This window comes from Strigops habroptila, unplaced genomic scaffold, assembly GCF_004027225.2.
Source record: "Strigops habroptila isolate Jane unplaced genomic scaffold, bStrHab1.2.pri NW_022045637.1_ctg1, whole genome shotgun sequence".
Lineage (NCBI taxonomy): Eukaryota > Metazoa > Chordata > Aves > Psittaciformes > Psittacidae > Strigops > Strigops habroptila.
The window spans coordinates 1-26,627 of NW_022651113.1; the positions used below are offsets into that span (position 1 = coordinate 1).

The 26,627-nt window shown below is 54.1% G+C and overlaps 1 protein-coding gene and 2 long non-coding RNA genes across 3 annotated transcripts; 1 reads left to right on the forward strand and 2 right to left on the reverse strand.

The window, feature by feature from the left end:
• Positions 1-5,132, reverse strand: LOC115603532 (leucine-rich repeat-containing protein 37A3-like). Its single transcript, XM_030475463.1, has 11 exons — positions 4,992-5,132; positions 4,730-4,801; positions 4,240-4,311; positions 3,553-3,624; positions 3,039-3,119; positions 2,489-2,560; positions 2,300-2,374; positions 2,054-2,172; positions 587-1,947; positions 357-455; positions 1-73 (listed from the first exon to the last, which is right to left on the reverse strand). Exons 1-11 carry the CDS (start codon positions 5,123-5,125, stop codon positions 11-13), a joined length of 2,220 nt encoding a protein of 739 aa, XP_030331323.1. The 5' UTR covers positions 5,126-5,132; the 3' UTR covers positions 1-10.
• A 2,092-nt stretch (positions 5,133-7,224) lies between these two features.
• Positions 7,225-8,667, reverse strand: LOC115603533. Its single transcript, XR_003989894.1, has 2 exons — positions 8,633-8,667; positions 7,225-8,542 (listed from the first exon to the last, which is right to left on the reverse strand). It is a non-coding gene; the product is annotated as an uncharacterized LOC115603533 (long non-coding RNA).
• LOC115603534 lies at positions 8,081-18,488 on the forward strand. The gene is made up of 4 exons (XR_003989895.1): positions 8,081-8,117; positions 8,534-8,697; positions 11,244-11,249; positions 18,478-18,488. It is a non-coding gene; the product is annotated as an uncharacterized LOC115603534 (long non-coding RNA).
• The last annotated feature ends 8,139 nt before the right edge of the window (positions 18,489-26,627 follow it).

The following is a 26,627-nucleotide window of genomic DNA, read 5'->3' on the forward strand; positions in this document are numbered from 1 at the left end:
CAGGCAGGAGTTACCTCTTCAAGCCACAGCCGCTGCTGCCTTGCGAATCCTCGGCACCTTTCCTGGCGCAAACCTGGTGATGGAGAGATAGAGACTCAGAACATGGGGATTTCCTCATGGAACTCAGGGCTCAGGGCAGGGAGCAGGGGCATTGCTGCATGGCTGAAGCAGTGGGTGCTGTAGCAGAGCAAGGCCAGGAGAGGAGCCAGGGAGGGGACACTCGGGGCAAGGGATTGTGGGATAAAGCCCGGGAAGGGCTGATGGCAGAGGCTGTGATGAGAGGGAGCCACAGCCCCTGTGCACTCCAGCCCCAGGGCTTGGCTGGCAGCGCTCTGCCAAGCAAGTCCTTGGCTCACCTTGAAGCAGCACAGCACCAGGACAATAACACACAAGATGAGGAAGGACAGTGAGAGTGCCAGCAGGAGCCTGTGGCCAGAGGCGTGCTTGGCCATTTCCTGGGGGAAAAGGAGAGAACATCAGGATGGAGGGGAGGGGAGGGGAGGGGGAGAGGGAGATGAAAGGGAGGCCCCTTCCATTCCCCGCTGCCCAGACACACACAGGCAGCATTGCCCCGGCTCTCTCCTACCGTCTCTGCCAACTCGCTGCCCATCTCTCTGGCCTGGACCTGGGCACGGGGAGGCGAGGTGCCGGCGTCCTCCTCCCGCACACACTGCTCCAGGAGGTCAGAGGGCTCTGGGTCACGCTGCCTCTCGCTGAGCAGCTTCAGGAGCAGCCCCATCCTCGAGACCATCTTGGCGCAGGCTGGCTGGAGCTGGGGCAGGCCGCAGTCCCCGCGCAGGGCTCGAGCCACGTGTGCCATGAACCTGCGCAGGGCTCGGTCTGGCACCAGCAAGTGCAGGTGGCGGCTGAGCAGGGCGTCGAAGGTGGCTCCTCGCGTGGCCGCACCGCCCGGGGCGCTGGAGCTGCCCGGTGCCGTCGGGACAGGGGGTTCCTGGTCCTGGTGCTGCCCATGTGTTGTGGTGCCTGCAGGGGCAGTGAGTGGGTGCCCGCCCCCAGAGGAACGCTCCGCTGCAGCTGTGTCCTCTGGTGCGCTGCTGGCAGCAGGGGGGCTGTTGTTAGACAGCAGAGTAAAGAAGAAACGCTGGATTGTGCTCATTCTCTCCTCTGCTGCACCCTCTGCTGCTGTGGGGTCTTCCTCTGCGTCCTCACTGCCCACTGTCCCATCAATGTCCTGCTGCTCCTGCTCCTCGTTGGTCTCAGCAGAGCCCTGAGTTGGAGCTGGTGCTTCCTCCTGGTCTTCTGCACCCTCCTCGTCCTCCATTCTGTCAGCCACGTTGGTCTGTTCGACGGCAGCGGAGTCATCTTGGCTCTCGCCCGACCGGGCCAGATGCGGGCCCTCTGCTGGGTACTGTGCAGGGGGCTGTGCCGCAGGAGCGGTGGGTGCTCTCTGGTGGCTGGACACGGGCAGGATGTCGCTGATGTTCAGCCTCCGGGCCGCTTCCAAAAGGGTGGATTCTGCCCGGGTCAAGTCCAAGAGAGGCTCACGCTGTTCCCAGCCTGTGCCTCTTCCTCCCTCTCCTGCTGGCACCTCCTGCCCCTCATCCCTCTGCAGTGGCCGGGCTGTGCTGGGGCTTTTCACAGTCAGGGTGCTCATGGCCTTGTGCAGCTTGTTCTTCAGCTGTGCCACAAGCCCCTCTGCCAGAAAATAGAACCTCCTGGTGTCAATGGAGCTGCTCCAGCCCCTGTGCTGAAGGTTCTGCAGCATCAGCATCAGCTCCTTGGCAGTGTTGCCCTCCTGCCTCGAGAGCTGCTGAGGGGAAGGTGCCGACGCATCAGGGCTGGTCAGGCTCAGGACAACCGCGAGCGTGATGGTTCTCTGCTCCCTGAGCAAAGGTTCCTTGGGCTGGACCTTCAACACGGAGCTGCTGCTCCCCTTCCTGAGTGCCACCGGTCCCGTTAGGTGTCCTGGTGTCTCTGCCAGAGGAGCTGTAACACACCAAGAGCACATCAGAGACAAGAAGCTTTCTGCCAGACCCAGGCTCAGAGGGTTCGCTGTAGCTGGGGGACACGGGCAGGGCTGTGGGGCAGTTACCGCAGCGGGGAGCGCTGGTGCTGCACACGCTCGCGCAGTTGAAGCTGAGGGTCCTGCACGGGGTCTCGGTGCTGTGCTTGTGCTGGCAGAGGCAGCAGGCTGTGTCGTTGGACAGCTTGCTAAAGAACAGAGGTTGTGGACAAACACTCAGCATCTCGACCCAGGGCAGCGAGTCCAACCCACGCAGACCCCTTGTCCACGCAGTTGGGATCCGCTGGAGGTGGGAGCCGGCCCCTGCACACTCACAGTGTTTCCAAGCGGGATGTTCTCAGCAGCAGCATGAGCAGTGTCTGCCGAGTCACTCGTGTGGCACTCAGGTCCCTGCAAGGGTTTGAATAAACACATTACATTTGAGGTGGCGGCACCAGCCTCTGCTCTGGGAACAAGCCCAGTCCCTGCTGCTTGCGGAGCTGTTAACAAGGAGTCCGTACTTACAGATGGGTGACTGAAGGCAGCTTGAAGAACCATGTGTCCTCGATAATGGACAGTGGGTTACGGCTCAGGATCCTGAAATGAACCAACACCCCATGTGAGCGGGGGGTGCAGGACGGGAGCACTGGGCAGGGGCTCAGTGCTACGTGTGTGAGGAAGGGCCTGGGATGAAGGCTCAAGGCCGGGGCAGATGCTGATGGGCTGTTTCACAACACACATCAGGTCCTGACTATCTCCAGCTCAGAGAGCAAAAGCCCAGAAGTGCTGCTTCTGGAAAACACAACAGCTCTTTCTTTCCTCCTCAGCTCACACCTTCTCGTGGCTTCCCTCCACCAGCACTTTGATGCTATCTTGGACTCTTACTTTCCCTATTTTCTAACATTCCGACTGTCCATGAGCTTTGTCTCTGTTCCTGCACCCAGCCAGGCAAAGCTGTGGCCTGCTGGAATTGTCCTTCAGCATTTCTTCTGCCGCCTATTTGGGGTAAGAGCTGAGCAGAACTCAGTGACAAGTGCCACTACTCTGAGCTACCCTTACCCCTTGGAACACTCACAGTGTCTGGAGGAATTGCATCCCATGCCATGCCCGGAAGGTGTCGTTCCGGATATCGGTGATGAGATTTCCCTCCAGGTTTCTGGGGAAGAAGGAGACCACAGAAATGACTCGGGTCTGACCCACAGGAAGCGGAAGCAAAGCAGCACTGATTGGTAGGAAACAGCCACATCCAAGGGGGAACTGGGAGGAAACTGCCACTTTCTCTCTTGGTGTTTGTTAACCTGTCCAGGAGAGGAGATGAAGTGCACGTGTGCTGCATCTCTTTCTGCTCCAGGACACAGCAAGCCTCAAGACATGGCTTCTATTCTGGCTGTGTTTGCACAAGCACACCATGGCCCCCATCCTGGTGTGGCCACCCAGCCTTGCCCTGAGCTCCTGAGCTCGGCTGCTCTTTGAGCAGGAGAAATTGGAGTCCTTGTTCTAAAAATAATGGGAGCATTTTCCAGCACCAGAAGGTTCTAAATGCAAACAGACTTCACCAAAGACAGCAGGAAGAAACTTCCATAACTCACATTGTCTCCAAGAAAGGAAGGTTCTCAAAAGCACGCGCCTCGATCGACTGGATTATGTTGTAAGATAAATCCCTGTTAACAGGAGAACACAAAACGTTGGTGACATTTGCACTGTGCTGTTTCCTTTCATGCGCTTTGACACTCGCAGCACAGATGTTCCACAGCTCTGATTTCAGGTGGGGTTTCTCTCTGACACTGGCTTGCAGTGGTGTGTAACGGGGGCTCACACTCCTGACCGAGGTGGCTGCAGCTCAGAGAGGTTTTTCCCAGCTCTGATCCCACCAGACGTATTTGAGAGCTGATTTTCCTCTCTGGTAACAGAGCAGGTTCTTTATGCAGGCCCCAAGGGCACCTCGTGTGTGAGGCCTCAGGGACAGGCTGTAACCAGGTGTGACCAACATGGGACTATTTCTCTCGGCTCCTCCCTCCTACACCACACTCAGCAGCAAGTGGTGCTAAAGGGACCCTATTAAAGACACAAACCCAAGAAGGTGGATGTCTGGAAAGGGGACGATGAAGGCGTGACCTAAACGTCACCTTCCTGCACAGCTCTGCTCCGAGATGTGTGCAGGAGTCCCCTGGCCTGGCTCTAGAAACCAAAAGGTTCCTTGTCCCAGCCTGAATTCGCTGCCTGGGCCAGGACAGGGGGAGGCTGTGCCCACCGCCATGGGCAGGGGGAATACGTACAGGTGCCTCAGCAGGAGCAGCCCCTCCAGCGAGCGCCTCTTCACTGCCTGCAGGCTGTTGTCCTGGAGGACTCTGCAAGAGACAGACGGACACGGACAGTGGCACCGGCAGCTCTCCAGGGGTAATGGAGCTGTTGGGGAGAACAACCCTGCAGCAGCGTCACTGCAGCATCTCTCTGAGTCCTGCCAGGGCTCATCACACTCATGGCAGGAGCAGGCGCTTGCTCCCGGCCTGCTGACACCGACTGCAGCCCGAGCACGGGTTCCACGGGCCCAGGGATGGCCCTGTGGGGCGGGAGGGACAGAGCCCAGGGCACTTCTCGCCATGGAGCAGCCCTGGGGATTCACACCCCTCCTTGCTGAGCAGCTCGGCCTCGGCTCCACATGGCGAGCACTGGTGTGGCGCTCAGCACAGCCTCGGCTCGACAGCCAGGCGGAGGGATGGGAATCCCGGAACCCCTGTGCCATGTCAGACACTGGTGGATACTCACAGCTTCTCAGCCCACGGGTATCCCTTCCACGCCTGCGGGGAGATGAGAGTGAGCGCGTTCCCAGTGAAATCCCTGCAGAGAAGCCATTGGCAGCGTCACCCCCAGCACAAGCCCTTCCTCTGCCCCCGGGCTGTGGGGTGGCCGCGGGGCTGGCCTGGAGCTGCCCCCTCGGCGCTGCCCATCAGCCCCCCACACGCAGCGTGTCCCCGGCAGCCGCTCTCGGGGTGTCCCGGGGCAGCGCCCGGAGCTGTGGGGCACTCACAGCACGGAGAAGGGCCGTCGGTGGGTGGCCGGGGGCACGCTGGCCAGGGCAGCGCGGCTGCAGTCCAGCCGGCGCCCGCGGCAGCGGCAGGGCCCCGGGCAGGGCTCCAGGGGCCGGCCCAGGCCGGGGGCCATGCCCAGCAGCAGCAGCACCAGCAGCAGCGGCGCCATGGCGGGGCAGGGCCTGGCTGCGGTTGGCAGCACACGAGGCTCAGGGCTGGGATCAACACCACGAGCCCTCGTCTGCGACCAGCAGCGGGTCTGGGGCTGGGCTGGCCCCGCCGGCAGGATATATCCTGGGACACCTCACAATGGGGCCGCGACACAGAGATCCATCGGCCAGGCCTGGGAGCGTCCCCTTTGTGGCACAGCACTGTCATATTGAACACTGCCAGGGATGGGGCAGCCACAGCTTCTCTGGGCACCCTGTGCCAGCGCCTCAGCACCCTCACAGGGAAGAACTTCTGCCTTAGATCTCATCTCCCCTCTCTGTCAGGTTAAAGCCGTTCCCCCTTGTCCCATCCCCACAGGCCCTTGTTCTCCCCAAAAGAAATGAAGGGAGATCCCAGGATTTCAGGCAGCCGGAGCACTCGGCTGCCGGCTCAGCCAGCGGAACTCGCACACCGAGTCCAAAGCAGCGACTCTGGTGAAGTCACTTGAGGTGTTCTTGGGAACTCCTAAAGCACCCAAAGAACGCAATCGCCACCCACCTTGTTCCACGCTCGTGTGTCCACAGGCGTCACCGGCACCAAGACACCAAGACGGGAATCACCAGGGAAGCTGCTGTTGCCTGCTCCACCAGTAGCTTGTGTTTCGTGGGGCAGTTGTCATCTCCTGGTGCCTCCAGTGACGGGTTCCGTGGAGTTCTGTGGCCTCGCACACCTGAACATGGGGTGTTCCAGAATCAGCCACTCCTGTGGTCCCCATGTCCCCATGGTCATCATGATGCCTGTGTCCCAATGTTCCCGATGTGCCCCATCATGTCCCCATGGTCCCCAGCACATCCCCATGGCCCCGTGTCCCCCCATGCAGTGGCAGATGGCCCTGTACCGCGAGATGGCCGACAAGGCCTAGGGCTCCGACAGCCCTGAGCAGATCGCCGGGAGGGTGCAGGAGGTGTCGGCCGTGCTCTACCTCCTCGAGCAGGTCGGGGGTGCTGGTAGGTCCCCGGGTGCTCCTGGGAGGCTCTGGAGTGTAGGGGATATTGGCTGTGCCCCATGGCCTTGAGCAGCTCAGGATCCTGGGGGGGCCTAAGGGGCTTTAAGGGTCCCTGGGGGGGTCCTGGGGTCCTCAAGAGTCTGGGGGGGATCCTTGGGGTGTATCCAGGGGTGCCATGGAGGGGTTCCTGGGATGCTATGGGCCTCTGGTGGCGTCCATGGGGTGCTCTGGAGGTGCTCCAGGCCTTCCCTGGCATTCTCTAGGGGTACCCCCGGGATGCTCTGTGGGTCCTGAGGATGCTCTGGGGGTGCTTTAGGGGTCACCGTGGCCAAATCCCCCCCCCCGTGCCGGGTTCCCAGCACCCCATCCTCCCAGGCACCTCCCAGCCCCACTGCCCAGTGCTCACACCCGCCCCCCGCATTCCCCAGCACCCCGGGAGCACCCGGCCCCACTGCCCAGAGCCTCGGGGGTCCGCAGACCCCCAGCCCCGCCCCCCGGGCTCTGCAGCCCCCCCCCAGCCCCGCTCCGCCGCGCGCCCCGGGCCCGCCTCCACCGCAGCCAATCAGCGCGCGGCTCCCCCGCGCGGGGCACGCTGGGAGCTGTAGTCCGGGCTCCGGCGCATGCGCACGGCGCAGCCTGCCGCGGCAGAGGGGGTGTGCAGCGGGACCCCGTGCGGGGCGGGGCGGGGCCTTTCCTCATGGAGCAGTTGCCCCTCATGGAACCCCAGAGGCACGGGAGGGGTTGGGGGGAAGGCGCCTTAAAGCTCCTCCAGCTCCAGCCCCTGCCACGGGCAGGGATACCTTCCACTGGAGCACGGTGCTCCAAGCCCCTGTGTCCAACCTGGCCTTGAACACTGCCAGGGATGGGGCAGCCACAGCTTCTCTGGGCACCCTCTGCCAGTGTCCCACCAGCCTCACAGGGAAGAACTTCTGCCTGAGAGCTCATCTCAATCTACCTTTGTGTAGCTCCATTTGTTGGTAAAAGTGTCAGCACCAACGACCGAAACATGAAGCCTTTCTTTCAATGGGGACACTTCATCATTTGTCATTAAACCACAAACAGAAAATTAACACACATTGCAGTGAAAAAAGCCATTTATTGCAGATTGCTGCGATGCTGCTGCCCAAGCAGAGGAGAAAAGAACATCCTCAAGGTAAAACAAACCCAGGTCTCATTAACAAGAATACAGCTAAAAACGTCTGATCACAGAACTTACTTCTTTCTATGTATGACCCGCACGTGTCAACTGACAGTGCGGCACTGCAGGAGATCCACCTCCAGAACCTTTTAAAATTAGTGTATTAAACATTTCTAGTACAAACATTTCATCGCTTCACATCACTACAAAGCACAGCCATTCAAACCTTCACATCCACTAGTGCTAGAAATGTATCTCTTCAAAGTGAAATAATTATTTGGAAGACCTATTTAAACCCAAGCACTAACCCAACAAATACCTTGTCACTGCAGATACCACAGAGTTGAAAGAGAATTGTTAATGCAGGAGAATCCTGCACTACTGCCAAAGATTGGCTTTTAGCACCTGACAAGTAGAAAATGTAGAGGCACAGACGGGACTTGCCCATCTTCCCGCATCACCCACCACATGCACCCAGGTCCTTGAGCAGAAGCCATCCCCTGACTGAGTTTGCCTTTGCCTGAGGCAGGAATACCCCACACTGGTTTCCCCAGCACATTCTTTACATGCACCATTCTCCCCGCTGCAGTGGCAGAGCATGTTTCATATCTTGCCCAGGGCAGACTGGCCCAAGGGCCACTGCAGGAACTATCTCCTGGTTCAGTTGTTCAACGCTGGTCGTTGCTCAGGGCTCTTCCAACACCCTGGACAGGAGCAACTGATAACGGCACACGCTGGTTCTTTAGTTCAGCTGCAGTGCCTGCTGCCGGGATTGGAGTAGCTGCAGTGCCTGTCACTGGGGCTGGAGAAGCCGCAGTGCTTGTTGCTGGGGTTGGAATAGCCACAGTGCCTGTCCTTGGTCTTGGAGTAGGCGATGTGACTGCCGCTGTGCTTGGAGTAGACACAGTGCTTGTGGTTCGGGTTGGAGAAGCCTCACTGCTTGTCGATGGGTTGGAGTAGCTGCAGTGGTGGCTGGCACTGAAGTAGCTGCAGTGCTTGTTGCCAGGGTTGGAATTCCTGCAGTACATATTGCTGGAGTTGTAGAAGTCACAGTGCCTGTCCTTGGTGTTGGAGTAACTGATGTACCTATCGCCCTGCTTGGAGTAGTCACAGTTCTTATGGCTTGGGTTAGAGAAGCCTCACTGCTTGTTGATGGGTTGGAGTAGCAGCAGTGTGTGTTACTGGTGTTGGACAGGCTGCAGCGCTTGTGGCTGGCACTGCAGTAGCTGCAGTGCTTGTGGTTGGAGTTGGATTAGCTGCCGTGCATGTTGACGGGGTTGTAGTAGCCACAGTGCCTGGCCTTAGTGTTCGAGCAGCCCATGTGCCTGTCGCAGTACTTGGAGTACCTGCAGTGCTTGTGGCTTGGGTTGGAGAAGCCTCACTGCTTATCAGTGACGTTGGAGTAGCCGCAGTGTCGGTCTCCCACATTGGAGTAGCCGCATTGCTGTGGCTGGCACTGCAGCAGCTTCTCTCCTTGTTGCTGTGGTTGGAATAACTTCACACACAAATAAAGCTTAAACCACCCACAAACATTAGTTCCGCAAGTGCCCCCCAGTCATATCAGTGCGTTCATCAGTACATAGTTTATATTTTCTTACTTAATACATATACAGAAACTTGCCGAGAATTACTTTGCGTGTCCCCCTATTGCAAGAGCTGGGTCCATAGACATGAAGTTCGTTATTTCACGGTCTCTGTTGCCACCTATTGTCCTGTGACTGGAACTTCAGTCCCGCTGGTGGTTGGTTACACCCTCGGATGGTCTTTCCTTCTTCTTCATCGCTTGTCCTTTAGTTACCTTTTAGCTTAAGCATCCGCAGTTTCTGCTCTGATTAAATAAGCTCTTTGGTTCTCCAAATACGTCAGCATTTTTTGCTGTTTTTTCAGAAAGACAAAGTGTCTCTTTTACAATTTAACAGTTTCAGTGTTATTATTATATATGTTATATAATTATACATTATAATTATATACATTAACTATATTATATTATTAATATATAGTACTATATATCTTATACAATATATTAAATATTATACATAATTATTATATATTATATTACAGATTATACATTATATATTATATGTTATATATTAATACATTTATATACATTAATACATTTATATATTAATACATTTATTAATATTTTAATATGAAATTTTATTAATTTATTAATACAGTTATACATTATATATTACTATATATAAATACATTTATATTATTTATTTATATTCATATAATGAAAGTATATTAATATACAATAAATATGTATTGGTATGTATGTTGGTATATATATTATATATTATAATATATAATAAATATATAAATATATAAATATAAAAATATATTTATATATTAAGTCCAAGCAGCATCTAATGTGATCCACCTTGCTCAAGGGATTTGCACAGAACAGTTTCAAACAGAGATAAGACAGGAGAGACATAAATACAATTAAGGTGTTGACCAGAGAGTTAATCATGCTTCTGAAAGAAGGGGCAAGTTTCTAACTCCCTGCAGCTCAAAGCAGAAGCCAGAGAGTTGAGAGGATCTGAATGGCCAAAGAGCAAGTGGAGGAGGAAACCTGAGAGCAATGGGAAGGGCACATGTCCAGATGGTCTGCTGGAAAGATGTCCTTAGACATGGCCATTTGATCAGGAGAGGTGGGAAAAATTTCATGACGAGAAAGAGAGAGTGATGGTAATACAAATACAGGGGAAGATCAAGATTTCTTCTCTTGCCATTAGTGCACTTCCTGGAAATTCCCATTCTGTCCTGGTGGGAAAACACTGGCATTTCTTAAAAGTGCTCAAGTGATTGAGCTGATGGAAACGTGTGTGTATATTTGTAGATAGACTTTCATGTCCATAGCCATTAAGTGACGTCTGACAGGCCTCCAGGCATTGAAGCAAGATCATTTGTGTCCTGCACAGAGCTGCGTGCCCCAAACTCTTCCCTGCCCAGGACTCCTCAGTCCTTGCACAGAGTGAATCTCACTGAGGTGTCGACCTCTCTTCACTGGTTTAGGTGCTGGTTTAGATGGTCACCTACAGCACTGGAGGATTCATTCTCCATCAATATCTGCTCTGCTCATGCCCTTTTTCTACACCATTCTCCCATCCCTGTTCAATCCCCTCATCTGCAGCCTGTGGACCAGAAATGTTGAGGGGAAGCAGGCACTGAGAAAAGTGCTCAGGAAAGCTGTGAGCTGAACAGGGACCCCATGGGAGCCGTTGGCCTGCTGGAAGAAATCCCTTCAGGTTCTCTTTTGAACCAGCCCAGAGGACCAGAACAGGTGAATGCGGTGTCCCTGGCACTTCTGAGGATATGCAGGATATGGTGAAGGCTTTTGGTGTGGAAAAGGGAAGTGAGATGGTGGTTGAGCTGGCTTGTGTCATTGTGAGATCTCTCTCACCTTGGAAAGGCCAAAGCCATCAGAGAGTTTCCTGAGAACTTGGAAAAGGACTGGGGAGGAATTGAAAAGACTGGAGAAGAGCTCTGCCAAATAGGGTTTGGAGCCTGTGAAGAGAGGCTGAAGGTCCTGGGTTTATTTAGCCCTGTGAAGTGGAGCCTCAGGCTGCTACAGTAGTAACATGCACCTGCTTGAATGGTTGCCTCTGCTGCCAAGGCTGGTGAGATGGAACTTCATTTTGAGGGTCTCAGGATCTGCCTTCCCAGGGCCTGGGGTGGGAGGGCTTGGCCTTTCTCCTTCATAAAACAAACCAAAGGGTTTTCACAGTGTTGCAGCCTCCTGCCCAGTGCCTTTGCCTGCCTGCAACCACAGCCTCCAGTGATGTGCTCTAATGAGTCCCTGGGGAGGCAGTGTCAGAAATGGCCTCAGGGGGCCCATTAGTGCTTCAAAGTACTTTGAGTTTTTCTTCTCACTTTGACTTCTTGAGTGGTTTCTTCAGTCTTCTCTCAGCATCTGAAGTTGATGTAATGAGCCCCAGATGCCCTAATGAGCTGTTTGTCACTTTCTAATTTCCTTCAAAACTTCACAACTTGTACAGCTCATTGGAGCTGCTCCATAGTGTAATTAAAGAGAAAGACTTGGAAGTGTAGCTAATAAAGAATATTTTTTATTGTAAAGGGACTACTTTATTACTTTAGAGAAGAGGCAATAGCAGCATTCTCCAAGTGATAATGATGCAGAGTGTCTCCTCAGGATGTCTGGACTGATAAGTAGAAAAGCAGTCTCTTGAGGTCTGACACTGTATGGGCAACCTTGCTCCTCATCTCCCCAACCCTGACATTTTCCTCCTTGCCCCCCTGGGACTTGCATGACTTTTCCTTACATCAGACTTCTCCATTGAAGTCTGTAGCTGGATGTTACAGCTCCATTGCACCATGTCCCACCTGCTCTCCTTAGAGAACTGCCTGCACACAGGCCCACAAGGATTGTTCCTATTGTTAAGAAAAGGAAAGTAAAGCATGATAGAGTTGCTCAATACAAGCTGCCTCTAATGAGGTTGCCTTTCAACAAGAGGGAATCTCATGAGAAATATTTTAGGTACGTAGAGACAAAAAGATGGATATAAACAAAATAAAGGGTTTTTCTAAGGAGACAATTAGACTCCTGAAAGACAGGCAAGCTTTTACTCCCTGAAACTCAAAGTAAAAGGTGAGAGGAATCTGAAAGAACACATAGTAAGGGAAAGAGAAAATTGGAGAATAAAGGAAAGAGCCTTTGCATAGAACTTATATACACCATATAACAGGCCTAATAGTGGTAATGAAGTTACAGGGGAAGATCAATATGTCTTTGGAATATGCTATTTAAAAGGTCACTGGAATGGCAGTGGTCTCTTGTGCAAGAGGATAAAGCAAGTGTTGCACCCGTCTTTGAAAGAGTCCGGAAGCGTAACCTGGGGAGCTACAGCCGGTACAAACTCCCTTTGGAGAGGAGTGTGCTACCAGTTAGAGTCCTCTTGGGTGAAGTTTTGGGCACTGCTGGTTTTTTTCCTCCAGCGTCCTGCCTGGAGGCCTGGGAGACCTTACTGGGTGAGGCAGAGGAGAAGAGAACATAGAGAATCTCAAATCTGTCTGTACCTGCTCTTCCTAAATTCAGCTGTGGCCACACAGTATCTTTGTTTCTCCTTTAACTGTTCTCGAAATAGTGAACACTCTCTGTGGTGTCCCTGAATTGTCTCAAAGGTTTGGGATCACAGAAACATGGTGGGATGGCGCCTATGACTGGAGTGTTGGAATGGAAGGTTATAGGCTCTTTAGGAAAGACAGGCCAGGCAGATGGGGAGAGGGGTAGCTATTTATGTCAGTGATAGGCTGGAAAGTATGGACCTCTGTCTGGGGACAGGTGATGAGTCAACAGAGAGCTTGTGGGTCAGGGTCAAAGGGAGAAGAGCGATGGGGGACATTACTGTGGGGATCTCTTACAGACTGCCTGATCAGGAGGACTCTGTGGATGAAGCGCTCTAGAGACAAATAGGAGCAGTCTCATGCTCACAGGCCCTTGTCCTCATGGGGGACTTCAACCATCCTGACATCTGTTGGAGGAACGGTACGGCCTGGCACAAGCAATCCAGGAGGTTCCTTGACTGTGTGGAAGACAACTTCCTCTTGCAAGCAATAGAGGAGCCAACAAGGAGAGGTGCCGTGCTTGACCTCATGCTCACCAACAGGGAGGGGCTGGTGGGGAATGTGACACTCCAGGGCAGCCTTGGCTGTAGCGATCATGAGATGGTCGAGTTTGAGATCCTCAGGACAGTGAGAAGAGCATGCAGCAAGCTCACTGCCCTGGATTTCAAGAGAGCAGACTTTGGCCTCTTCAGGAACCTGCTTAGTAAGGTTCCATGGGATATAGTCCTAGAGGGCAGGGGGGCCCGAGACTGCTGGTTGATATTCAAGGATCACCTGCTACAAGCTCAGGAGTGTTGCGTCCCGACTAGAAGGAAGTGCAGCAGGAGGGCCAGGAGACCTCCATGGATGGATAAGGAGCTGCTGAGGAAACTTAGAGGGAAAAAAGAAGCTTATAGAAGGTGGAAGCGAGGACAGGCGGCCTGGGAAGAATACAGGGATATTATCCGGGAAGCTAGGGACCAGGTCAGGAAAGCTAAGGCCCGGTTAGAATTGAGTCTGGCAAGGGATGTGAAAGAGAACAGGAAGGGCTTCTATAGGTATGTAGCAAACAAAAGACAGACCGGGGATAATGTGGGCCCTCTTGGAAGCTATCGGGAGAACTGGCTACCCTGGATTTGGAGAAGGCTGAGGTTCTTAATGACTTCTTTGCCTCAGTCTTCACTGGCAAGTGCTCTAACCACGCTGCCCAAATCTTGGAAGGCAGATGCAGGGACTGTGAGAATGAAGACCTTTTAGGCCCACTGTAGGAGAGGATCAGGTTCGAGATCATCTTAAGAACTTGAATGTGCGCAAGTCCACGGGATGTGATGAAAACCATCCGCAGGTCCTAAAGGAGCCACTGTCCATCTTATTTGAAAAATCACGGCAGTCTGGTGAAGTTCCCAGCAACTGGAAAAAGGGAAATATAACCCCCATTTCCAAGAAGGGGAAAATGGAAGACCCAGGGGACTACAGACCAGCCAGTGTCACCTCTGTGCCTGGCAAAATCTTGGAGCAGATTCTCCTGGAAAGCATGCTAAGGCAGGTGAAAAACAACGAGGTGGTTGGTGACAGCCAACACGGCTTCACTAAGGAGAAATCGTGTCCGACCAATTTGGTGGCCTTCTATGATGGGGCTACGGAACTGCTGGACAGTGGCAGAGCAGTCGACATCATCTACCTGGACTTGTGCAAAGCGTTCGACACTGTCCCGCATGACATCCTTGTCTCTAAATTGGAGACACATCGGTGTGATGCATGGACCACTTGGTGGATAAAGAATTGGCTGGATGGCCACACGCAAAGAGTTGTGGTCAACAGCTCAATGTCCAGTTGGAAAACAGTAACGAGTGGTGTCCCTTAAGGGTCGGTGTTGGGACTGATCTTGTTCAACATCTTTGTCGGCAACACGGACAGTGGGATTGAGTGCGCCCTCAGCAAGTTTGCCAATGACACCAAGCTGTGTGGTTCGGTTGATACGCTGGAGGGAAGGGATGCCATCCAGAGGGACCTGGACACACTTGTGAGGTGGGCCAATACCAACCTTATGAAGTTTAACCAAGCCAAGTGCAAGGTCCTACACCTGGGTCAGGGCAATCCCAGGCACTGCTACAGGTTGGGCAGAGAAGAGACTCAGAGCAGCCCTGCAGAGAAGGACTTGGGGGTGTTGGTTGATGAGAAGCTTAACATGAGCTGGCTTCGGTGTGCGCTTGCAGCCCAGAAACCAACCATATCCTGGGCTGCATCAAAAGAAGCGTGACCAGCAGGTCGAAGGAGGTGATCCTGCCCCTCTACTCTGCTCTTGTGAGACCTCACTTGGAGTACTGTGTACAGTTCTGGTGTCCTCAACATAAAAAGGACATGGAGCTGTTGGAGCAAGTCCAGAGGAGGCCACGAGGATGATAAGAGGGCTGGAGCACCTCCCGTGTGAAGACAGGCTGATAAAGTTTGGGCTGTTCAGCCTGGAGAAGAGAAGGCTGCGTGGAGACCTCCTAGCAGCCTTCCAGTATCTGAAGGGGGCCTATAAGGATGCTGGGGAGGAACTCTTCCTTAGGGACTGGAGTGGTCGGACAAGGGTTAATGGCTTCAAACTTAAACAGGGGAAGTTTAGATTAGATATAAGGAAGAAGTTCTTTACAGTGAGGGTGGTGAGGCACTGGAATGGGCTGCTCCAGGAAGTTGTGAGTGCTCTATCCCTGGTGGTGTTCAAGGCCAGGATGTAGAGAGCCTTGAGTGATATGGTTTAGTGCAAGGTGTCCCTGCCCATGGCAAGGTGGTTGGAACTAGATGATCTTAAGGTCCTTTCCAACCCTTACTATTCTATGATTCTATGATTCTATGGCAATTCTCCCCTTACAGTGCTAGATCTAAGGAAGAGCATTTTAAATTATGCCTCCCAGAGTCCAGTGCCTTTCTTCCTGGGACAAGAACAGACCAGCACCTCCTGGGGAAAAACATTCTCTCAGCACCTTGGATGCAGCCCCTTTGGTCCCATGGACTGGTAAGGGTGTAGTTTGCAAAGTAACCCCTGGCCTGATCCCCATCCAGCGCTGGTTGTTCCCCTTTCCCATCCAGAGTCCTGCCTCAAAGCACAAAGGCCTGGGAGACCTTGCTGGTGGGAACTGAGGCAAAGAGGAGATAGGCTATCTGAGATCTGCCTGCATGTACTCTTGCTTTATTTAGTAGTGGTCCTCTGTTATCTGGTTTCTTCTTTAACTGTTCCTGAAGTAGAAGCATCTTGGTGCCCTTGATTTCCTGTTTGACTAAGTTTTGCTATGGCCCATTGCTGTGCTTGGAGGATGCTGTCTCTGAAGGCCAGATGGACCCAGGCACACAGTTAAAATGCTTGGGCTGTTCCTTGCTTGAATTATTAAGGGAGAGAATAAAGACCCTGCAGTGATGTACTTTATGTTCACTCAATGCCTGCAGCTAATGGGTGGCAGTAGGGCCAGAACTTGCATCTCTAAATAGCAACTGATGGCTGAGGCCTCTGAGTGCTACAAGAATATTCTCAAAGATACTGTCCTGTCTCTGTATCAGCCTGCACGTATCTTCGACCTGTCTCTGTTACCTGCATGTAATTTTGACCAGCCCTGTAATGCCAAATGTCACCAGAGATTTGCATCTCTGGAGATGGACACCTCCCTCCTGGCCCCCATCACTGTTAATGACATGAGAGCTGAGACAAGGAGCTCACATGGAGGTGCCTTTTTAATGAAGACCTGATCAGAGGCAGGAGGAATCCCACCTCCTGTGAGTTAGTGGTGAGCCTGGGAGGGAGCTGAGTCCCCTTCCAGCCCCAGGGCTACAGTCCCAGGAGGAGATGCCTCAACTAACCAGGCTGAATCCCTTCCTTCAGCAGGGGTAAAGGAGATCCCTGCCTGTCCTGGTCTGCCTGTCCTGTCTAATGATGGGACAAGAAATAGGCTGCCCACAGAAGTGGTTCTGTCACCAACCCTGGAGGTACTTAAAAGAGATGTAGATGTGGCAGTTGTGGACATGGATCAGTGGTGGGCTTGATATTGTTTGGTTAATGATTGGACTTGATGTTCTTAATGGTCTTTTCCAAACTAAATGATTCCATGATTCTACAAAATCTTGTTGTTCACACCAAACTCTGTCTCTCAGCAGAGAAACGACACTGCAGAAATAAGTTTCTCTCCCAGCTGAGGGAGGGAACATCAGTGCTTGCTTCAGGCTGTTTCCCATGGTGTTCCCCTGGAGCCCCAGGGAGCCCTGGAGGGAGCCCAGAGGGGCAGAGGCAGTGCCACCTTGGGCTGGGCCTCTGCTGCTGAGCTGGGCTGGGCTCCTGGGACACAGAGAGATGCTGGCAAGCGGGCAGCGCTGCAGAGAGACAGCTCTGGCCAGGAGCAGGGCTGGGGCACTGCCTGCAGGCACCGAGGGCAGACCTGCGAGCCTCAGAGAGCTTAAAGGCACTTGGCAGTGGAGGATGCTGAGAGCTGCCTGCAGGAGAAACCTTCCCAGCCCTGTGTGTGGTAAGGCTCTGGGTGCAGGGCAATGCAGCTGCAGTTCCTGGAGGGATCTCCTCAAGCTGCTGCCTCGGACAGTCCATGGGATCTGTCAGGAGGACTCTCTTAGTTTCTGTGTGTAGATAAGGAGGAGGATGTGCTGCAGAGCAGGGCTTCCCTCTGCACCATGCGAGGGCCAGGACAAGACAGGTCCCTTGTCGCGGGGCTGGCTGCAGGGTGTGAATGTGGGTGTGCAGCCAGGGGTGCCCAGCGCTGTCCTTGCGAGCAGGGTCCCTGCACCCCAGGGGCTGTGTGCCGGGGCAGGGACTCTGCCGCCTGCCAGGGTCAGCACTCAGCCTGCCCGGGAGCTTCCCACGGCACTGGGGGAGAAGCTGGGCGGGAAGGAACAACCCCTGGCAGGGAAGGAAAAGTGTTCTTGTGTGCTTGAGAGGGTGCTGTGTGGGTCAGGGCTGCTTAGAGCTCCACATCACTGGCGATATTGCATTCTAAAAGACACTGAGGCAGCATTTGCCTTAGAAGGAAGGGTTCTGGGCTTTGATGTTTTTCACTCTTGGTTGGCAGGTTGGGCAGTGGGAGCTGGGAATTTACTTCTCTGCTTTGGAGAAGGCACCAAGAGTCTTGTGAGGACTTGTCTGAGGTGCTCCTGAGCCCCTGCACAGGCAGAGATGCCCCTGGGCAGAGCCCTGCTGCCGGGAGGGGTGTGCAGGGCAGAGCTGAGCACACAGCCCATGGCATGGGCTCTGGGAGCACTGAGAGGGAGCAGAGCTGGGCACAGAGCAGCAGCTCCTGGCAGGGACAGCTCCAGGCAGCAGAGCCATGGGCAGGGAGTGGGGGGAAAGTGCAGCCCAGGCCTGGGGAGGGTGCCTTCAGGCAGCTCTCTTGGTGTCTGGCACTGGAGGTGGCTGCTGGCCATGCTCTGCTGGGCAAGGAGCTGACTGTCTCTCTAGAAAGTGCAGGGCACCTGAGAACCAGAGTGATGGACTCGGCAGCAATCTTGAGCAGTCACTAACCCACAGGCAGCTGAGCCCTTTTGTCTGTCCCATGCTGAGACTCTTCACAGTTGCCTTCAAAACATTAGAAATTTTATAGCTAAAAAAGTCACTTGTCAGAACTGATACAGAGAAAACAAACCAACCAACCTCAGAGACAATTGCGACCGAGTCATGCTGAGCCTCTCCTCTGCAGACCAAAAGTTTTTAGAGTTGTGAGTGCCTAAATTCAACTTCTGTATCTGACATCCCTCCTGTCCTAATCTGTCACTGCCTTTTTCTCCTCTGACAGTGCCCCATGCCCAGAGGCAGCAGATGTCCAACGGCAGCTCCATCACCCACTTCCTCCTCCTGCCATTCGCAGACACGCGGGAGCTGCAGCTCTGGCACTTCTGGCTCTTCCTGGGCATCTCCCTGGCTGCGCTCCTGGGCAACGGCCTCATCATCACCAGCACAGCCTGCGACCAGCACCTCCACACCCCCATGTACTTCTTCCTGCTCAACCTCTCCCTCCTGGACCTGGGCTGCATCTCCACCACTGTCCCCAAATCCATGGCCAATTCCCTCTGGAACACCAGGGCCATCTCCTACACAGGTTGTGCTGCACAGGTCTTCTTTGTATTCTTCTTCTTTTCAGCAGAGTTTGCCCTTCTCACCATCATGTCCTATGACCGCTACGTGGCCATCTGCAAGCCCCTGCACTACGGGACCCTCCTGGGCAGCAGAGCTTGTGTCCACATGGCAGCAGCTGCCAGAGAAACCCAGGGGCACTGGGTTTCTCTATGCTCTGCTGCACACAGCCAATACATTTTCACTGCCCCTCAGCCGAGGCAATGTTGTGGAGCAGTTCTTCTGTGAAATTCCCCAGCTCCTCAAGCTCTCCTGCTCACACTCCTACCTCAGGAAGTTGGGCTTCTTGTGGTTGGTACCTGTTTAGCACTTAGTTGTTTTGTTTTCATTGTGGGGTCCTATGTGCAGATCTTCAGGGCCGTGCTGAGGATCCCCTCTGAGCAGGGATGCCACAAAGCCTTTTCCACGTGCCTCCCTCACCTGGCTGTGGTCTCCCTCTTTGTCAGCACTGGCACATTTGCCTACCTGAAGCCCTCCTCCATTTCCTTCCCATCCCTGGATCTGGCCATGGCAGTGCTGTACTCGGTGGTGACTCCAGCAGTGAACCCCCTCATCTACAGCCTGAGGAACCAGGAGCTCAGGGATGCTGTGAGGAAGCTGGTGACTGGATGTGTTTCAGCAGCCGTACACTGCCTGCTTTCCTCTGCAAAGGGCTCCCAGTGTAGGTCATGACAGCTCACGTCTGTCTTTCCTGCTTTACATTTGTTTTCCCTTTTCCACTTGTGACAATGATGTCTTCAAACACATGTCATTTTTCATCCCCTCTGCCTGTCTTGTGTGACCCACCAACTTTGTGTCAATGGGGGTCTCTCATTATATTTATGGGTAATAAATGATCCTGCAGCTACTTTGTGATATGTCCTCACATGGCAGGAATGAAGGGGAATGAAATCAGCTTTCTGGCTGCTCCAGCTCTGGGATGGCTGCTGTGTGCCTGGAGCAGGAAGAGCTTTTAAGGATCCCAAGGGCCAGGGCTGTTGTGCTAGTGTGGGGATATGAGATGGCAGTATCCACTCTACTGCTGTGCTCAGTCCTTAGATCTGGGTTTTAACCACAACAATGCTCTTGCTCTAACAGTTAATGAGCCCCCATTGACACCATAAGCATCAGCACAATTCAGGTGCCTGCTCCTGACCTGTCACCTGCACAGCCACCCATGACACCACTGACACCTGCATAAGGCAGGGGCTGCTCCTGGCCTGCCATCTTCTCAGCACCTCTGAGACCAGCAGCTCCTGCACACAGAAGGTTCCTGCTTTGCCTCAGCACCTCTGCAGGCACAGGTGAGCTCCAAGCACATGAACAAGCCCAGGGCCTCCTCTTCACCTCTCCCCTGCTCCTACAGCTGTGATGGCACCAGCACCAGTACAAGCCAGGGTCCTGCTCCTGCCCTATTGCTGCACAACAACAGTGACATCGTGAGCCCCTGCACCAGCCAGCCATTCATTTCCAACCAGCTCCTGAGCTACCAGTGACAGCACCAGCAGATGCACGAGCCAGGGGCTGCTCCTGCCCCATCAACTGCTCAGGCACCTCTGACACCATCAGCACCTGCACTTAAGCTGCGCGGTGCTGAGTTACCGCTGGGTTAAACCACAACCCAGTGTCATGACCGGTCCCTGTGTTAGCCAAGAGAAGAACACATAACCACTCCAAGGAGGTTATATGTGGTGCTTTATTTCGAGGCCCCGGGAACCAGGGGTACACACCCAAATCTGGTTCCAAAGACCGTCACAGCGTGCTTACAATTTATCCTGTAAAGTATTACATATGCATCACCTTTCCCAATATGCTAATACATATTCATGACCTATCCCCGCTTCGTATTATAATGAGTACAAAAGTCATTTCCATATGTTCTGCGCTTGCGCAGTGCCTCCTGGTGGTCGTGGGCAGGGGTCTCCAGATGAAGTAAGTAGTCTTCCTCAGATGAAGTAAGACGTCTTCCTCGCTGTGTACTTTTCACCTTTCGAGTCCTGGGTAGGTTCCAATGATGGTGCTTGCACCAGCACTCTTCTTATCTCCCTCTGACTGGTACTGGTATGCATCTTCGTTTCTTATCTTTAAAAGTTCTGCTTTAAAGTAATCTGTAAAGTACTGTTCCTACCAGACCATTACCTTATAGGGATATTGTTTCCTGCTCACACCCTGCATGGTCCCTCCAGTGCGGGCCTGGGCTTTGGGCCTGCACAGACTCAGAGATACCCACTTCGCCATTCCAGCCCTGGGCCTCTCCACATCCTGGTGCCCTCCTCCTCCTCCTTGCTCACTCCACATAGAATGGACCAGCAAAGCACCTACATATGTTCAACCCAAACACACATGTGAAAATGCCCACACAGCAAAGAGCCAGGAGCAGAGTTTGATCAGCGTCCCAGTTTAACCACAGTGGGCAGCAAAACACCGCAGAGCTGCTCACTCCCTCCCCACCAGCAGGATGGGAGGGAGCATTGGGAGGGGCAAAGGCAGACAACTCACGGGTTGAGGTAAAGACAGTTTAATTGGTAAAGCAACATCCTCACATGTAACAAGGCAAAATAAGGAATTCATCAGTGCTTCACATGGGCATGTAGATATTCAGCCTTCTCCAGGCAGTAGGGGTCTATCACGTGTAATGGTGACTTAGGAAGGCAAATGCCATCCCTCTGAACCTTCCTCCTTTCCTCCTTCTTCCCCCAGCATGATGCCCTTTGTTGTGGAAGAGCCCTTGGTCAGTTGGGGTCAGCTGTCCCAGGTGGGCAGAGTGAGAAGCAGAAAAGGCCTTGACGTTGTACAAGCCCTGCTCAGCAGTGGCTAAATCACTGCTGTGGTACCAACACTGTTTTTGTCACCAATCTAGAACACAGCCCCATACCAGTCACTGTGAACATGTTTTAACTGTGCCTGCACTGAATCCAGTATAACAGCAGGGCAGAGCATGGTGATCAGGCACAGGGTTTGGCCATGCCAGCACTGACCATCCCCCTCCCCACAGGAAGCTGGCCCCTTGCAGCCCCTTCCTTCCTGCTCTTCCACAGGCTGCTTCTCCCACAATCCACTTTTAGCCTCCCCTTGCTCTGCCCAAGTCTCCTCCCCAGTTCATAACCCTCAGCAGTAACTTTTTCCCCAATGGCCTCAGCTTTTCTCCATTTGTACTCACATGTGAAAGTTTGGATACCATTGCCTGGGTCCTCTGGGCCTTCAGTGGCATCACTGATGGCTTCCCAAGGCGCTGACGGCCCTGCAGGACTTGGCTGCCCAGAATGTCCCCAGTGCTGCCCTCTGGGAGTTTGGCCACTTCTCACATCTGCAGCTGCCTGAGAGACCCAGCCAGGACACACGGTGCTGCCCATAGTCCTGGTCCCTTCTCACACTCTCCTCTGCCACTTCCCACAGTTTCTCATGCCACATCCCATAGTTTCCCATGGCATGTACTGGGCCCCAGGGTGGAAATGGCATCACAATCCACCTCCCAGCCACGTCATCCTCACTGTCCTCTGCATCTCCCCTCTCCCAAGCTCTCAGCACTGCTGGGTGGGTTTCCCGACACTCCAGGAACATCACTGGGCCTTCCTCAGCCCCGGCAGTTGGGCTGTGTCAAAAGAAGTGATTTCAAACCCCACCTGCCGACTACGAATCCTCTCTTTGCATTGTCCTTTTCTAGCAGCAGAAACCTCCCAGCAACCCTCCCAGACACGTCCCCTTTCCCTGCCTCTCCCCTCCACAGCTCTGCCAGTCATGCTGCTGGGCAGGTAGACCTGTGCTCCCGCACAGGGCCTGCAAAGCCCTGGTGGGACAGCAGGAGTGGTGGGAGGGCAGCCATGGATGGCCAGGGCTCCTCAGGATGGCAGCAGGCGTGTGAGGAGCTGGAGGTGAGCTCTGGTTGAGCATGCACAGAGCCTTGCCTTGGAGGAAGCCTCATGGCCACGGGGCCTCCATTACACGGTCAGTGGAACCACCCCACAACCTGCCTGGGGGCAGCAGGGCTGGGCACCAGCAACCCAGGAAATTCCTGCAGTGTGTGGAAGAGCATTTTGACACAGACACTGGATGAGCTGACCGGGGCTGGTCCCTTACGGACAGACAAGGTGGGTTTGGCTGGGGATGGGAAGAGGAGGGCAGCCATGGCTGCAATGACCATGAGCTGCTGGAGAAGAAGGACAAGTAGCAGAATGACAGTGCAGGACTGTGGGAGAGCTGATTTGAGGTCGCTGAGGGTCTGCCTGGACTGTTCTGGAGGTAGAAGGGGCTGTGGGTGCCTCTTGGATCTTCAGGGACAACGTCCTCCAAGCCCAGGAAGAAGCCAGTCTGATGCGCAGGGAGTCGAGCGGGGCCTGGCAAGAGCACGGATGAGCAGGGACCCCCTGCCCTGGGAGGTCCAACACAGCAGGAAGTGCAGGGAGGCTGGAGGGGAACAGGCTGCCTGGGAGGCAGGCAGACACCCGGCCTATGGACGCAGGGAGAGAGCAGATAAGCCAAAGCTTCACAGTAGCTGGAAATGGCCACGCATGGGCCAGGCACCCAGGAGGCATCTTCAGGATGTGCTCAGCATCACATGCTGCCTCCATCCCAAACCTGTGGCGGTCGCTGTGGAGATGCCCATTATCACGGGGGCCCCCACGGTGAGCGTGGGCTATTTAAGGAGCAAGAGCCCTGCAGGAACCAGTGCAGAGGAGACCCCTCCCTGGGGAGGCTGCATCTCCCCTGGCTGCCCTGCGCATCCAGGTACGTGTTCTTTGACTTTTCAATCCTACTTTAGTGTTCGCTTGAAACATGTTGTGGGTGCATGCTCTAAAGGGAGGAGAAGCTGTCAGGAGATGTGCTGGTGCCATCCCAGCTGGAGGAGCAGGGGAGAGGTGAGGAGGAGGCCCTGGGCTTGTTGATGTGCTTGGAGCTCAGCTCTGGCTGCAGAGGTGCTGGGGGCGAAGCAGGAGCCTTGTGTGTGCAGGAGCTGCTGGTGTGAGAGGTGCTGAGAAGGTGTGAGGGCAGGAGCAGCCCCTGGGCAGTGCAGCTGCTGGTGCTGTCACTGGGAGCTCAGCACAAAGGGACCTGCCTGGCTCCGGCAACGTGCGCGGAAGCCCACCGGGCATTGCGGAGGGCAGGAGGGGTCCCGGTGGGCTCTGGTAAAGGCCAGGCCAGCGCCGGGCATTGCGGAAGGCTCCAGTGCTCTGCTGGGCTCTGGCAATGCATTCTGGAAGGTGACAAAGGCCCTGGCAGGCACAGGCACAGCCCAGAAGCCCACCGGGCATTGCGGAAGGTGGGAAGGAGCTGGTGGGCTCTGGCCACCCCTGCGCAATCCTGACTGGGGCAATGCCCGCGGGAGCCCCTGTGCTCCCACAGCAACAGTGCCAGGACAGGAGCTGTTGCTGGGCCTCCCCTGCCCTTGGCAAGCACTGCCCCAGCCCCAGCAACACTCGGGAGCTGCGCTTCCTCAGCCAAATAATGCTGCTTCCAGCTCCATGCCCATCCAAAGAGCCGAGCTCCAAGAGTGCAAACGTCCAGCCCCTGCTGCCACAGCAAAGGGGCCAGGACAGGGTCAGTGTTTAAAGCCAGCCCGGAACTCAGCACCACCTACCCCCCCAGAGCACCTAGCCCCAAGACGCTCCTTGTTCCCCCCAAACCACACCCCATGGGGTACCCCAACTCCCTTCTCCCCTCCCCCCCGCAGTATCAGGGAGCCAGGGAGGTAGCCCCAGAGTTGGGAGATCCCTAATTTGGGGTGTGTCCCCCCCAAAATAGCACTAGCAAGGAGGTCCAGTGAGGGATGAGCAAGAGCGCCTGCGGCAGGTACTAGGAGCACTGGGATATTGAAACCCCAGCAGTACCAAGGGCCATAGTGACCTATATTGGTCTGTACTGGTACATATTGGTCCGTGCTGCTCCATACTGGGATGTGTAAAATTGCAGATGTCACCAAGTCCGGTGGGAATGTTGATCTGCTGGAGGGTGGGAAGCTCTGCAGAGGGATCTGGACAGGCTGGATCCATGGGCTGTGGCCAGTGGGATGAGGTTCAACAAGGCAAAGTGCCGGGTCCTGCACTTGGGCCACAACAACCTCCTGCAACGCTCCAGGCTTGGGGCAGAGCGGCTGGAAACTGCTCCTGGGAAAGGAGCTGGGGGTGCTGCTTGATGGAGCTGAACATGAGCAGCTTGTGCCCAGGCAGCCAAGAAGCCACCAGCATCCTGGCCTGTATCAGCACCAGTGTGGCAGCAGGGCCAGGGCAGTGACTGTCCCCCTGCACTGGGCACTGGTGAGGCTGCACCTTGAATCCTGTGTTCAGTTCTGGGCCCCTCTCTACAAGAGAGATATTGAGGTGCTGGAGTGGGGTCAGAAAAGGGCAATGGAGATGGTGCAGGACCTGGAGCTTTGATAAGGAATGGCTGAGGGCCCTGGGGGGGTTTAGTCTGGAGAAGAGAAGGTTCAGGTGCGACCTTATAGCTCTCTACAACTGCCCGACAGGAGAACGGAGCCAGGAGGGGGATGGTCTCTGCTCCCAAGTTACAAGCGATAGTACAAGAGGAAATGGCCTCAAGCTGCACCAGGGGAGGTTTTGATGGAGATTAGGAACAATTTCTTCCCCAAAGGGTGCTCAGGTATTGGAACAGGCTGCCCAGGGCAGTGGTGGAAGGGTTCGCTCACCATGTAGCCAAGGCCCTCAATGACATGCATTAGTGGTGGCCTTGGCAGTCCCGAGGGAAAGGTTGGACTTGATGATCTTAAAGGTGTTTTCAAACCAGGTTGATTCTACGATTCTATGATCCTTTTTGCTGACGCATCCGTGAACCAGATATTTTCTGTTGGAGTTCTCTTGGTGAAGGGAGGTGCTTCTAAACCTGGTGAGGGTTTGAAAGGTTGTTGTAACGCTGATGGCTTTGCATTTACAGGCATCTGGAGTAGTTTGGAAACTTTAGTCTGTCCTTCAGTTAATTTCACTTTCTCTACAACCCCGGGTAGGTAGGCATGCCATTTTCTAACAGTGAGTTTGTGCAACTCCATCCTGAGGAGCAGTTCCCTTTGAGATATTGTCAAGTAAATTGAATGGATTTGAACTCTGCTTTGTACTGGTTGTTCTTAGTCAAGGTTCTCAGTTTATTTTACTGCTGTGACTAGAGATAAGAGTCCCTTTTCCCACTCAGAATATCTTGGTTCAGTGTCTTTGGAAGGGGCGAGTTGAACATTAAAGTTCTTTTTGGTCCGTCAGGGCCAGTTTGAATAGGTCACAGTAAAAGCCATGTTCAGCAAAACCCCATTCTACTATGAGAGGGTGGGGGGGGGGGTTTACGGGCCCCAGTGACTGTTATGGTTTTAACTCCTGTATTAAGGTATTTCCTGCTTCCTCATGTTCTGGATTCCATTTCCATGGCTTTCACTTTTGTAACAGTGAGTACAGTGGGCGAGCAATAATAGAGAATCCAGGTCCATGTTTCCTCCAATATCCTGGAGGACCCATAAGCTGTTGAAATTCCTTCCTAGACTGGGGCATCTGCCGTTGTTCTGTTTTTCTGAAGGTGTCTGGAGGAATCGCTGCACTGCTGCTATCCACCAAGTACCCCCCAATTCTACTGGTTTCTACTTGGTTTCTGACATTCCTTAGGTGGAACTTGGATTTCTGCACCATGTAGTGCTTGTCACACTGCTGTTGCTGCAGTTCTTTGGGGCAACCTCCTCTGATTAAGCCATCATCTACATATTGGTACCTTTTCACATTCTGAGTAAGTGAGACCTCCTGTGGGTTTGTGGTGTTCATGGGAGGGAGCTGAGTCCCCTTCCAGCCCCAGGGCTACAATCCCAGGAGGAGCTGCCTCAACTAACCAGGCTGAATCCCCTCCTTCAGCAGGGGTAAAGGAGATCCCTGCCTGTCCTGGTCTGCCTGTCCTGGCTAATGATGGGACAAGAAACAGGCTGCCCACAGAGGTGGTTGGGTCACCATGCCTGAAGGTATTTAAAAGACATGGAGATTAGGGACACGGTCAACGTGTGGACTTCCTAGTGATAGGTTAATGGTGGACTCGATGTTCTTAAGGGTCTTTTCCAACCTAAATGATTCTACAGTTCTAAGAAAAGCTGATGTTCAGACCAAACTCTGTCTCTCAGCAGAGAAATGACACTGCAGGAAGGCAGTGTGTCTCCCAGCTGAGGGAGGGAACATCAGTGCTTGCTTCAGGCTGTTTCCCATGGTGTT